General features: G+C 36.6%; 1 protein-coding gene and 1 pseudogene across 2 annotated transcripts; both read left to right on the top strand.

The window, feature by feature from the left end:
- Positions 1-889: 889 nt before the first annotated feature.
- LOC101300794 lies at positions 890-3,239 on the top strand (annotated as a pseudogene). The gene is made up of 5 exons (XR_184149.1): positions 890-1,154; positions 1,701-1,910; positions 2,015-2,187; positions 2,367-2,631; positions 2,962-3,239. The product of XR_184149.1 is annotated as an esterase-like (transcript).
- A 6,987-nt stretch (positions 3,240-10,226) lies between these two features.
- Positions 10,227-12,824, top strand: LOC101306106 (esterase-like). The gene is made up of 5 exons (XM_004290821.1): positions 10,227-10,605; positions 11,165-11,374; positions 11,475-11,647; positions 11,816-12,080; positions 12,419-12,824. Exons 1-5 carry the CDS (start codon positions 10,347-10,349, stop codon positions 12,667-12,669), a joined length of 1,158 nt encoding a protein of 385 aa, XP_004290869.1. The 5' UTR covers positions 10,227-10,346; the 3' UTR covers positions 12,670-12,824.
- Positions 12,825-14,819: the final 1,995 nt, after the last annotated feature.

Here is a 14,819-nt window from a genome sequence, read left to right as displayed (position 1 = left end):
TCAAGCATAAAGGCTCTACAAAACCACTTTACCTAAGAGGACACTTAGGACAGCTGATAGCTTAGGCGGTGCATCACATGGGCAGCTACTAACTTGGTTTGTGTATCACAAAACCCAGCTGGTTCCCAAAGGCTCAAGTTATGTGGTCACGGGTTGGTTTGCCACACCACCCTAGACTAACTTGGAGCTCAAGCACGAATAGACTAATGTTTTGCTAAAGGTATTTGAAATTCAAACACTTAAAAACACATTTGAATATGCACATGGTCAGACCCAGTAGATAGAACAGATACAACAGGGGTATCCGTCTAATCCGGATGGCAAGCACGGCTGCCATCCTTAGTGAATGAGATGCACATGTATGAACTACCTGATGCACATGAGATCTGTCAGATTCTTCATACTTCACTTTAGCAGTCCTTGCTACCAGGCTACAACATGTATGAACTACCTGATGCACATGAGATCTGTCAAATTCTTCATACTTCACTTTAGCAGTCCTTGCTACCAGGCTACAACATGTATGAACTACCTGATGCACATGAGATCTGTCAGATTCTTCATACTTCACTTTAGCAGTCCTTGCTACCAGGCTACAACATGTAGCATGTATCCTTGTGTTTTGATCATAAAGGGATAGCCAACAATTTTTGTACCAACACACATGCAGCTTAATTAGTTCTCATCGCCATCGCCATCGGCATGTCTGTTCAGAGGTTCTTGGTCATCTTGTTGCTTTATGCGTTTCAGCCAACGCCTTAAACAATACGGCGTTGACACAAGAAAATGCCTCCGAGAAGTACAATTGAAGGAAATTGCACCTTTCATTACACTATATACAACAAACACAGCTTAGTTCTAATCTGCATCTTTTGGTCTTTCTCCAATCTCGACCATGGTGTACTCTACTGGAGTAGTTATTTCTCTGTTTTGCTCCTATATGCTTATATTGCTTACTACCGGTAGTACTGTGACCACTACATTGGCTTTGAAAGACTGCGAGTTTCCAGCCATCTTCAACTTCGGAGACTCGAATTCAGATACTGGTGGACTGGTTGCAGCCTTTCCACCATTACCCGCACCTTATGGAGAGACCTATTTCCATATGTCAGCCGGAAGATTCTCTGATGGAAGACTCATAATCGACTTCCTGGGTGTGTTTCTCTTACCTTCATTTAAATCAACATGTATAGGTTATATCATATGCAAAGATTTAGAGAGAGTTCTTTCTGGTTGACAATTTAAACATATATGATTGTAGAAGGCTATAGATCTTTTTCTCAAGGTTGAATTATCAAACTTTGTATACAAAGTTGTAGGCCTGAGATGGTTTCTACACACTCATTTCTTGATGATTCTGCACCGCACTTTATGTGTAAACATAATGAGGAGAGAAAGTGTAGGTGGGATATATCAGTGGATATGGTTGAAGAGTTTATCCACCACTCCTTGCACAAAAAGGCTCTTCCCATAATATGGGCAATTGGAAAGAATTAGTGCTCACATTAGAATAAATAGTTTATAGAATAGATTAAGGTGGGATTTGCAGAAGTTTATTCTTCTCCATGTGACTTAATTATTGGTAAGAGTTTGTATTTCATCAATTTTATCAAAGAGATTGTATTAGGCATTGTTTAGATAACCAGATGTATTATGTACTGTATTGATGATACTGACAAGCAAACTGTCTTGTGGTTAAGCAAAGAGTCTTGGTCACCCTTATCTAAGCGCATATCTGGATTCTCTTGGGACAAATTTCTCGTATGGGGCAAATTTCGCCACTGCTGCTTCCACTATCAGACTCCCACATCTCATTTTACCACGAGCTGGATCTAGTCCCTTCTATCTTGACATTCAATACTTGCAGTTCCTGCAACTGAAATCCAGATCACAACTCATAAGGCAGCGAGGTAAAAGTACTCAAGAATGTCAATATCTTGGTCACTTCATTTAAGATGACTCCTACGTACTTTTAATAGGAAGGTGACCTGCTCTTTCACTTTCGTACTTGTAGGGGGAATATTTGCAAGTTTAATGCCCATGGAGGAGTACTTCTCCAAAGCTTTATACACATTCGACATTGGTCAGAATGATCTTGGGGATGAGGGAATCTTCAGAAACATGACTGTACAGGAACTAAATGCATCTGTTCCTGATATAATCACTGGTTTCTCAACTAATATTAAGGTAATGATTAGTATTATCAACCACTCTAAGAAAAGCTTGTTAATTTACCCCACAATTAGATTTCTTTTGCTGAAGGCCATGTGTTTGGTTTAAGTTTCTTAAAACACAAGCAACAATTGCAGTTGCTTCGATTCATATGTTGTATGATTGTTGATGATTGTGTATTTGTGAGGATGTAGAAAATATATGACTTGGGAGCAAGATCATTTTGGATCCACAATACGGGGCCAATTGGCTGTCTTCCTTACATTTTGGTAATATTCCCATCAGCTCAGAAAGATGAGGCTGGTTGTGCAAAGGCATGCAATGAAGTAGCTCAACATTTTAACCACAAGCTGAAGCAGGCCGTAGTTCAACTCAGGAAGGATCTTCCTTTGGCTGCATTCACTTATGTAGATGTGTATTCTGTCAAATACTCTCTTTTTAAGGAACCCCAAAAGTATGGTAAGTTGATATTTAGGCATTAAATTCTTCACAGCATTTTAACTTTCACGGATTCAAATCCCCTGATGAATCCTTTTACATCTTATTGTTGTGTTTATCATCTAAAACGTACTACTATTAGCGGGTGTAGAGATATAGAGTTAGCTTCTGAGAATCTGAGTAGGAAGTGAGCTAACCTCGCTTTTGAGTGATCACATATCATTACAAAGTCTGAACTGCCTACTTTTGAGATCCAATGTTAATCAAACATATTTAACAAAACAGAAAGAAATTGAAATTATTTATTCAGGTTTTCACTAGAAATAATCTATTGCTGGCAATTTTTGGCAGGATTTGAGCTCCCACTTGTTGCTTGTTGTGGCTATGGTGGCAAGTACAACTATGACAGTAGTGCACGATGTGGAACAACAATGTCACTCAATGGAAGCCAAATCTTTGTTGGTTCATGCAAAAACCCCTCAACTAGAGTGGTCTGGGATGGGATTCACTACACCGAGGCAGCTGCGAAATTTGTTTTTAATAAAATCTCAACTGGAGCATATTCAGATCCATCCCTGCCCTTGAAACAAGCATGTCACAGGAGTTGATCTAAAGAATTGGTGAAATAATAGATTACGTTTGAATCAAAGAAAATAAATTATCTCTCACAATAACATCCAAGTTGATTAGCTCCAATATCGGAGTTGTAGTTTCATGTCTAAAATTCTGGACAAGCTAGTGTATCTACCAATACATCATTTCTTTTTTCTTTTTTATTTAATAATTAACAATTAAAATTATGGTAACCTGAAGAACTGGTCATCAGGTTACCCATTTAGAATATGACACGTGACATTATTATTATTTTTATTTTACAACATATGAACATTTATTACAAACATTTCAAACAAATGTCTTTATGTTTGTAAAAACGTAGTAAAAGATGTAAATATATTCTCAATACAAAAGTCACCACTCAATTACAAAACCGAGAACTATATTACATGAATGAGAACGAATGGTCTATTTGGATATAATTTGTAAATTTACCATCTCGACAACACATTCGTCTTCAGTTTTGTAAAATGGGTCATAAATCTGTAAATTTGGTCAAGACCTCGTAATTACAACATATGGACATATATTACAAAAGTTTTAACCAAATGTCATTGTTTTTGTAAAAACATTGTAAAAGATGTAATTATTTTCTAGATATAAAAAACACCACCCAATTACAAAATCGAGAACCATATTACGTGAATGAGAACAAATGGTCTATTTGGTCTAAATTTGAAAATTTATCATCTCGACAACACAGTCGTCATTAATTTTGTAAAATGGGTTATAAATCTGTAAATTTGGTCAATACCTCATAATTACAACATATGGACATTTATTACAAAAGTTTTAACCAAATGTCCTTGTTTTCGTAAAAACGTTGTAAAAGATGTGATTATTTTCTAGATACAAAAAACACCACCCAATTACAAAATCGAGAACCATATTATACGTGAATGAGAACAAATGGTCTATTTTGTCCAAATTTGAAAATTTATCATCTCGACAACACATTGGTCATTAATTTTGTAAAATGGGTTATAAATCTGTAAATTTGATCAAGACCTCATAATTACAACATATAGACGTTTATTACAAAAGTTTTAACCAAATGTCATTGTTTTTGTAAAAACGTTGTAAAAGATGTAATTATTTTCTAAATACAAAAAGCACCACCTAATTACAAAACCGAGAATCATATTACGTGAATGAGGACAAATAGCCTATTTGGTTCAAATCTGAAAATTTACCATCTCGACAACACATTACCGAACCCAACTTCGATTCCCTTGATTCAATCGAAACCAATGAGAAACACAAGATTGATAGCGTTGTAACATCAAGATTTGGGTTTTACATGCTCTGTTCGATTGAAACTTGATAAACAAAATGGATTCTCTCTCTCCCTCGTCTCTCCATGCAAACTGGAATGCCTTTTTCTATCTGTCGTCGTCTTCTTCTTTATACTTGCGACCCTATTTTTTATTTATTTATTAAGTTGAAAGTGACCAGGTAAACAAGTATTCATTTTAGAATATTTACAGCCATTAAACATATTAACGATCCAACAGTTACAAATATTCATAAAAGTCACATGCAGTACGTATGGCATACCTACCAGTATTGTAAAATTTTCCCTAAAATTCAGGCTTATGTCTTAGCAGCCCAATGCCAGTAAATTATATGTTTACTTTCTGCTCTAGATTGAGAGTGCCTGATTTTGGTAATCAGAGCCTCAGAGGGATCCATTTGGTGGAAAAAGGCCGAAAAAACTTGAAAATTAATTCACAATCTCTGAAGAGAGAGTTCACTGTAAACTGAGAGGTAAGTAATGGAAGCCATAAGTTTGAGCCTGAAAATTGAAATTATCGAAGTAGGATGAGACATTGACTAATGTTCTGTGGCTGCAGTAGTCCGGTGATAGTCGTCCACACGTGGTCGGCGAAGGTTTGACCAAATGAACCCTGTTCTACAAACACATGCAGCTTGATTAGTTCTCATCGCCATCGGCATCCTTTGGTATTTCTCCACCATGGAGTACTCTTGTAACGTCATCATTTCTCTGTTCTGCGATCCCTGCCTTGGCTCTGAAAGACTGCGAGTTTCCAGCCATCTTCAACTTCGGAGACTCGAATTCAGATACTGGTGGACTGTCTGCTGCATCTCTTCTACCACTAACTACACCTTATAGAGAGACTTATTTCGTATGCCATCCGGAAGATTCTCTGATGGAAGACTCATTATCGATTTCCTCGGTATGTTTTTCTTATCTGCAATACATATTAACATGTATATAGCTAAGTTGTATCATATGCAAAGGCAACATGCTATTCAAACATAAATGATTGTACAAGGAAATAGTGCTTTTTCTCTGAGTTTGAATTATCAAACCTTCTTACACAAAGTGGTAGGCCTGAGATGGTTTCTACACACTCATTTCTTGATGATTTTACACTTATGTACTGTATTGATGAGGCTATATATCATGTGGTTCAGCAAAGAGTCTTGGTCACTCTTATCTAAGCGCATATCTGGATTCTGTCGGCATAAATTTCTCGCACGGTGCAAATTTCGCCACTGCTGCTTCCACTATCAGACTCCCAGATAATTTTATGCCGTCAGCCGGTGGATATAGTCCTTTCTATCTTGATATTCAATATATGCAGTTACTGCAACTAAAGTCCAGATCACAACTCATGAGGCAGCGAGGTAAAGTAGTTGTGAAGAATATATTACCGGTTGAAAGTTTGGAGAAAGCAAGAAAATAAAGAGAGAAAAATGACTTGTATTGTTGTAGTAAGACTGATACTAAAGGTACTGAAACGTGAAGCATAGATTGAAACAGACAGAAAACCCTAGACGTTTCAATCCTCGATGAACTGACAGACAAAATAAGAAGAACATCAGATTTTTAACGCTGTGTAAAAACCTCAAAATAGAGGAAAAAACCACAACATAGCACAAGCTCAGAAAACAAACTCAACTAGATGAATTTGTGAAGAGTCTTACAACTTCTTTGTAAACCCTTTACTATTATAAACTCCTATGTCTAGGCAGAACATCTTCTTCTCCTTTCTTCAATGATCTTCTCTCGACACACAAGAGAGTCACAATTACACACACAACAAGTCCAACTCAACAAGGAACAATTGAACTTGTATATTTAGATGAGCAGCAGAATAAAATAATTTTCTCTCAAACGCCAAGCGTGCAAAGATCGACTCTTTCATCTGTCATACGTCTCTTTTATACAGCAACAAGAACCTCACGCTAGCAACCCTAATCCATGTCTCTAGAAGGAATTTACATCAGAGTTAAAGACTTTGTAATAATAAAAAGATATTTATCTATTTACACCATAAAAGAATATCCTTTATGAAATAGGATTTCTTTCTTTCCTTCACACTGCTAGCATAGGAGACCTATTCAAAATAGATCTTCTTTCCTTTATTTGATTCCACAACCATATCACATATTGAGATCCTAACCAAGTTAGGACTCAATTACTCCCACACGGAAAAATCACCTGCAAATAACTCATTTTAATTATAATAACATCTAACAATCAAGCATAAGGAAGAGTTATATTAAGAACACATGTATGCATATCACAATTAAGATCAATGGCATAAGATCTTATTGCATGACTAATACGATATGATAATTCAAATTAAGATCATAACCTAATCAAAATAGGTTTCTTTCCTTTCAACTAAAGATCAACTAATCGTATAATCAACATGAAAATTCTAAAGACTTAGGATTCACATCTTCTGCAATACATTAGCTCGATATGATCATGAAACAATTTCTCAATTAATAATGACACAGAAGCATGTGAGCTATTATCAAAGATGCCATAAGTAATAGCTTTAACCACTTAGCACGTATTCTAGTTTTGGTATAGGGATGCCAACCAAAGTTCATACCAATAGATACATGTACGAAAATAAGAACAGTAGCTATATATACCAAGTACTAGAGCACCACATGGTGTGTAATTATACTTATACCCTTAACACCGGTCACATCACTGAGATGAATCTACTTTCACCGGGAAAGGTGACCGGCTTTTACTTTTGTAAGGGGAATATTTGCAAGTTTAATGCCCAAGGAGGAGTACGTACTTCTCCAAAGCTTTATGCACATTCGACATTGGCCAGAATGATCTCAACAAGGAAATTTTTGGGTTGTGGGTTTAAGTTGTGGTCATTGATACTTGATTGTTATGATATTAAGGAATTTGAGGATCTGTTTGTGATTGCTTCAATGTTTAAGGTTTTTGGGCCTAGAAATATTAAACAAAGGAGGAAGCTTTTTAAGATCTATGAAAAGGGTGGTCTTTAATATTGGAAAATTAGGTTCCCCGGAACAAAATTGACAGGTATTGAAGTTATTGATGAATCAAACTAAGATAACAACGTCACTAGAATCACTAGGTGAACTCTACTTCAGTAATACAAATGCCTTGCTGTTCGTAGCAAGATCGAGTTAGTAAGAGCTCAGAAGTGCTAAGGGTAACAAATTTGTTACAAGAACATTAACATTTTATCTCCTGCTCTCCAAAGTTTGCTATTCTCGGTTTAGTTAATTGTGGGTTGAAATTACGGAACGTATTACATGAAAGTGGTTTTTGTACATATGCAGCTGTGGCGCTTGTGGCTATGAGCTGAACCTGAGCTCTAACAACCGGAACACGTCTTTGATTGGATCTAACAAGTACGAGAAATCTATAAAGAGAGGGATCATATCGTTCTTTTACATTGATGAGAGCAGATTTAGTCAGGTTGATGAACTCCAAGTAAACCTCATTTCTCCAGGCGTTCGTGGGGTTTGTTCAGCCGGAGAACTAAACTTCTTTGTCGCAAGTGCGGTGACCATATAGGAAATGCTTACGATGATTATAGTGTTCTTCGGCTTCTTACCCACTCGTATCAGATGGATCATCAGATTGTTCATCCTCAGGCCGTCAAATTACCAAATGCAGAAAATATGATGTCAGAATTCGCTCTTTTCAGCTTTTCAATTCTGAAGATCGTGGACCTTCGTTTTTAGATTGACATCCTTGAGCAACACTATTTTGTATTTCCCTCGTGCTAAAGAAGTATCTGCAGCAACAGCAACACTATTTATTTCTGCAACAATCTGTGTAAGGGTGTTCTCTGTTTTGCTTGTATCTGTTTTCTACTTGCCCCTGTTTATTTAGAAATTTGTATATAACAATTTTCAGTATTGAAAGAGTTAACGGTGTGGAATTTGATGTGATTTGAATGATCGAGTAAAGTTATAGCTTCATTGGCCTCTTAATTAGTTGGTTTCTACCTAATATCTGCACTTTTATTTTACCAATGACCTTGAGCAATACTAGGCATCTTGAACTAGCTAGCAGCTGAGTGCTAGTTTTCTTTCTCGTATCTTTGAGCTCTAGCTCAAGTGGCTAATGAAATTGGGGATTTCGGATGAAAAGTTGTAGATCATAGTTTAGTTTCTGTATATAGTTATTGAATCATTGTTCGTATTCTTAAATGTATTACCTGCATGAAACATTGTTCTATGACTTCTATCTACTTCACACTCTCTCACACAGTTTTTTTGTTTGTTATTTATTTATTTTTCCTGATAAAAGAAATTGGAATATAATTGCTTCCGGCCTTCAGCTGATACAAGGTTGTCATGATTCGAGCTGCTTTTTGTGTTGTGAAAAAACACTTATCTGTTCAGACTAAGTGTGTTTAGAAATTTGGGAGTTGTTATCAGGTCGAATTCCGGAGAGCTTGTGGATTGTGTTTCCAATGTGACTAAGTGTGGATCATCTGCAATGGCAGAAGCAAATGCACTGCTTCTTGGAGTGGATACGGCCTTAAATCTGGGATTAGGGAAGGTATGTCTCCGATCAGATTCTCTAGAAGTCATTAACAACATCAAAGCTTCATCTAACTACATGGCTTGGAGGTTATTCCCAATCGTTGAAGAAATTAGAAAGAGAAGTCAGAATTTTGGTTCAATTACTTGGGAATGGATTCCCCGTGAAGCGAATCAAGCTGCTTATGTAGTGGCTTCGCTTGCCAAGTCGAGGTTGGGTCTTCACCGATGGGCTTCAATGCCACCACCCTCTTTAGCTTCTGTTCTTCGTAATGACGGCTTGCCTTGTCCTCCGGCACCGGTCATGGGAGTGATTTAGTTCGTCACTCTGTTTTTTTGCTGTTGTTGTTCTATCTCCTGCTAGGTATCTAGTTGATAGAGCACAATGTATATTTACTTGTTATTGGGCCTTCGGCTCTTTGTGTCTTGGCCTACTTCAATGGATTATTCATAACCAAAAAAAAAAAACAAATCTGTTCAGAGACCAGAGTTACCGGAAACACTCGTCTTACCGGCGACCCGCGTTCCGGAACGCACGAACCCAATCGCGGGGCGTTCGCGATCCCGATCGCCGTGTTGAACGATGCCGATTTGAGATGGAAATGTCTTTGCCTAGCGCCCATAAAGTGTTTGTTTTAATGCCTAATTGAGGATTTGTGTGCAAAATTCAGAAAGAGCAGATGGATAATTAGGAGGAGGAGATCAGGAGTTGCGGGTGATTGATTATAACGTGAAGGTGGAGGTTATTGATTTGTTTGAAATGTGATCTTCAATTCTTTGATGTCGGTGTTTGTGTGAAGATCCACATAATCAAGACATAATCATCTCAATATAAACTGATCTTTATCTAGAAAATAATTAAAACTTAAATAAATACAGTTTTTCTTATTATTTTATCTATTAATTTACTTGATTTTCCTTCATGAGCTATGTGGTTGATCCAGTTTACCAATAAGGGATATTTTGGTACCTAAATTTATGGTATGAGTTTCGATTTATTATGTTTCTATAATCTTATTTTTATATTAATTTGTTTAAATTAAAATTAGCTAATATATCCTAGCGTACCGCGTACCCGTGCCGAAACGTTCCGCGTTTCTGGCAACGTTGGTTCAGACTTCAAACGTCTTGGTCATCTTGTTGCCTCCATTTTCAACTTGGTTGTATATGCGTTTCGACCCCAACAATACGACGATGACTTAAATAAATTCCTCCGAGAAGTACAATTGAAGTAAATTGCACGTTTCATTACACTATATACAACAAACACAACTAAGTTCTCATCTGCATCTTTTGGTCTTTCTCCAATCTTGACCATGGAGTACTCTCCTAGAGTTGTTATTTCTCTGTTTTGCTCCTATATGCTTATATTGCTTACTACCAGTAGTACTGTGACCACTACATTGGCTTTGAAAGACTGCGAGTTTCCGGCCATCTTCAACTTCGGAGACTCGAATTCAGATACTGGTGGACTGGCTGCAGCCTTTCTACCATTACCCGCACCTTATGGAGAGACCTATTTTCATATGTCAGCCGGAAGATACTCTGATGGAAGACTCATAATCGACTTCCTGGGTGTGTTTCTCTTACCTTCATTTAAATCAACATGTATAGGTTATATCATATGCAAAGATTTAGAGAGAGTTCTTTCTGATCGACAATTTAAACATATATGATTGTAGAAGGCTATAGTATTCTTTTTCTCAAGGTCGAATTATCAAACTTTGTATACAAAGTTGTAGGCCCGAGATGGTTTATACACACTCATTTCTTGATGATTCTGCACTGCACTTTATGTGTAAACATAATGAGGAGAGAAAGTGTCGGTGGGATACATCAGTGGATATGGTTGAAGAGTTTATTCACAACTCCTTGCACAAAAAGGCTCTTCCCATATTATGGGCAATTAGAAATAATTAGTGCTCACGTTAGAATAAATAGTTTATAGAATAGATTAAGGTACGTGGGATCTGCAGAAGTTTATTCTTCTCCATGTGACTCAATTTTGGTAAGAGTTTGTATTTCATCATTTCATCTGTTTTATCAAAGAGATTGTATTAGGCATTGTTTAGATACCCAGATGTATTATGTACTGTATTGATGATACTGACAAGCAAACTGTCTTGTGGTTCAGCGAAGAGTCTTGGTCACCCTTATCTAAGCGCATATCTGGATTCTCTTGGGACAAATTTCTCGTATGGGGCAAATTTCGCCACTGCTGCTTCCACTATCAGACTCCCACATCTCATTTTACCACAAGCTGGATTTAGTCCCTTCTATCTTGATATTCAATACTCGCAGTTCCTGCAACTAAAATCCAGATCACAACTCATAAGGCAACGAGGTAGAAGTGCCGAAGAATGTCAATTTCTTGGTCACTTCATTTAAGATGACTCCTACTTTTAATACGAAGGTGACCTGCTCTTTTACTTTCGTACTTGTAGGGGGAATATTTGCAAGTTTAATGCCCATGGAGGAGTACTTCTCCAAAGCTTTATACACATTCGACATTGGTCAGAATGATCTTGGGGAGGCAATACTCTCTCGTAACATGCCTATACAGGAAGTAAATGCATCTGTTCCTGATATAATCACTGGTTTCTCAACTAATATCAAGGTAATGATTAGTATTATCAACCACCTCTCTAAGAAAAGCTTGTCAATTTACCCCACAAAATTGATTTCTTTTGCTGAAGGCCATGTGTTTGGTTTAAGTTTCTTAAAAGACAAGCAACAATTGCAGTTGATTCGATTCATATGTTGTAATGATTGTTGATGATTGTAGAAAATATATGACTTGGGAGCAAGATCATTTTGGATCCACAATACGGGGCCAATTGGCTGTCTTGCTTACATTTTGGTAAGATTCCCATCAGCTCAGAAAGATGAGGCTGGTTGTGCAAAGGCTTACAATGAAGTAGCTCAACATCTTAACCACAAGCTGAAGCAGGCCGTAGTTCAACTCAGGAAGGAGCTTCCTTTGGCTGCATTCACTTATGTAGATGTGTATTCTGTCAAGTACTCTCTTTTCAAGGAACCTGCAAAGTTTGGTAAGTTGGTATTTAAGCAATTAAATATTCATAGAATTTTAACTTTCACGGATTCAAATCCCCTGATGAATCCTTTTACGTACATCTTATTGTTGTGTTTATCATCTAAAACGTGTACTACTATTAGCGGGTGTAGAGATATAGAGTTAGCTTCTGAGAATCTGAGTAGGAAGTGATCTAACCTCGCTTTTGAGTGATCACATATCATCACAAAGTCTGAACCGCCTACTTTCGAGATCCAATGTTAATCAAACATATTTAACAAAACAGAAAGAAATCGAAATTATTTATTTTCAGGTTTTCACTAGAAATAATCTATTGCTGGCAAATTTTGGCAGGATTTGAGCTCCCACTTGTTGCTTGTTGTGGCTATGGTGGCGAATACAACAGTAGTGCAGGATGTGGAACAACAATCTCAATCAATGGAAGCCAAATCTTTGTTGGTTCATGCAAAACCCCCTCAACTAGAGTGGTCTGGGATGGGATTCACTACACCGACGCAGCTGCGAAATTTGTTTTTAATAAAATCTCAACCGGAGCATATTCAGATCCATCCCTGTCCTTGAAGCAAGCATGTCACAGGAGTTGATCGAAAGAAGAACTTGGTGAAATAATGGACTTTCTTGTTTAGATTACGTTTGAATCAAAGAAAATAAATTATCTCTCACAATAACATCAAAGTTGATTAGCTCCAATATCGGAGTTGTAGTTTCATGTCTAAAAAGAAAATAAATTATATCTCACAATAAAATCAAAGTTGATTAGCTCCAATATCGGAGTTTTACTTTCTACCGGTGGAGCTACATACCATTATTGTAAGACTAAATAGTTACAATTATATATAATTATAATGATCTGGCCCTCCTTTCATGTAATAATATGCCACGTAATAATAACTAATTTGATATTTTGGATTATAATCTCATTCCTCTTTGCATCTTGCCATATTTAACATCATAATTGATTAGTTATTAATTAATCATTTTACATGCATGTAAACTTTCAATATATAATCATTTACATGTACATAAATGAAACTATACATTAACAAAAACAATAAGTTCAATTTTAATTAACACATAATTTTAACAGACAATTTAAACTTTTATATATTTTTTTTTGTATTTTATATCTCGACCCCCCTAGATTTACATTTCTGGCTTCGCCCCTAGTTTCATGTCTAAAATTCAGGCTTATGTCTTAGCAGCCCAATGCCAGTACATTATATGTTTACTTATTGAAATTATTTCTTTTATTGGCTAACTCAAAATTAGAGTTGCTTACACATTTTCTGCTCTAGATTGAGAGTGCCTGATTTTGGTAATCAGAGCCTCAGAGGGATCCATTTGGTGGAAAAACCCAAAAAGGCCGAAAAAACTTGGAAATTAATTCACAATCTCTGAAGAGAGAGTTCATTGTAAACTGAGAGGTAAGTAATGGAAGCCATAACTTTGAGCCTGAAAATTGAAATTATTGAAGTAAGATGAGACATTGACTAATGTTATGTGGCTGCAGTAGTCCGGTGATAGTCGTCCACACGTGGTTGGCGAAAGTTTGACCAAATGAACACTGTTCTACAAACACCGAAAATTATACAGCGCACCCGTCATCTCCACCGTCGATTTTGATGCATGGACAAGTCTCTGTTAGCAAGCGAGTGAGGGGGAGAGAGCCCCATAACCTCCTCTCCTCTCCTAAATCCACAGTATCCAAAGCCTTTCTCTCTCTTCCACTTTTCTGATCATTTGGAACCGATTCACCGGACAAGAAAGGGAGCATGTGGTGATCCACAACGCCAAGCCGAAGCCACAAGACCAGAACAAGGCGATCAAGTTGTCCGAAGTTGGCTAGAACAAAAAGGCGGCTCCAGCGGTGAGCGTATCTCGGCGGACGTGAGGCATGCGATTTAGGAGGTGTGGCTGGAGAAGAAGATGGATACTCACCGTGAAAAAAAAAACCAGAAAAGAGATATTAAGGATTCGAGAAATTTTGAGAAATAACCAACTTTTGGTCCTCAAGATGGTTTTTAACCATCTTTTTTCATTTAGTTGAAAAATAATAATTTTACATAATAAAAGGTCTACAATACCCTTTATACCCTAAACCCTATATATATAACCTATGTAATACAATTCTTTTATTTTTGATGATACAATTGTGAAAAGTGAAAACAGTGTAATCAAGATCATTGTCTCTTTAGTGATTGCATAAATTAGAAGATCAAACTACAAGTAAGCAACAGTACGTCCATATATAATTAGCTGTCAAATTAAGATATTGAAAGCTAGTTATAATCCAGCCAATATTGTTCATTGTTCACATTGAGTTTGGCTGTAAATCAGCGTAATATTAAACAACTTTTCTTGTACATCTTATGATCAGATTAAGCTCTTATATGATAAAACATTGGACTCGATCAAATTGACACGATTAAGACCTTAAATATGAAAACTCTTGTCCCTAAGGGGGGGTGTATTGTATATGAAATTAGTGGAAGTTTTAAAGAAATCTATAGAATTTAAAAGTCTAGGTGTATTCAATATAGACTTTTAAAAATCAATCAAAGTCTGGGTGTATTCAACTTGATTTTAAAAAAATCATTATGAATTCCATCAAAGTTCATAGGTATTCAATTAAGACTTTTTAAAATGAATAAAAGTTCAGATGTATTCAAATATCATTCATACTTATGGAATTAATAACTCATGGATAATTGTGGACTTTGTAATATAATTACAC

Source organism: Fragaria vesca, linkage group LG2 (genome assembly GCF_000184155.1).
Source record: "Fragaria vesca subsp. vesca linkage group LG2, FraVesHawaii_1.0, whole genome shotgun sequence".
NCBI classification, from domain to species: domain Eukaryota; kingdom Viridiplantae; phylum Streptophyta; class Magnoliopsida; order Rosales; family Rosaceae; genus Fragaria; species Fragaria vesca.
Note: the sequence above shows the minus strand (reverse complement) of the source record. Positions and strands in the feature narration are given on the sequence as shown.

What these genes read in the sequence shown, in the direction of transcription:
- LOC101306106 (XM_004290821.1), top strand. Translation starts at nt 10,347, where the DNA reads ATGGAGTACTCTCCTAGAGTTGTTATTTCTCTGTTTTGCTCCTATATG. An exon ending in ACAACTCATAAGGCAACGAG is followed by an intron (nt 11,375 to 11,474) that starts GTAGAAGTGCCG and finishes TCGTACTTGTAG; the next exon opens with GGGGAATATTTGCAAGTTTA. An exon ending in CAAGGAACCTGCAAAGTTTG is followed by an intron (nt 12,081 to 12,418) that starts GTAAGTTGGTAT and finishes AAATTTTGGCAG; the next exon opens with GATTTGAGCTCCCACTTGTT.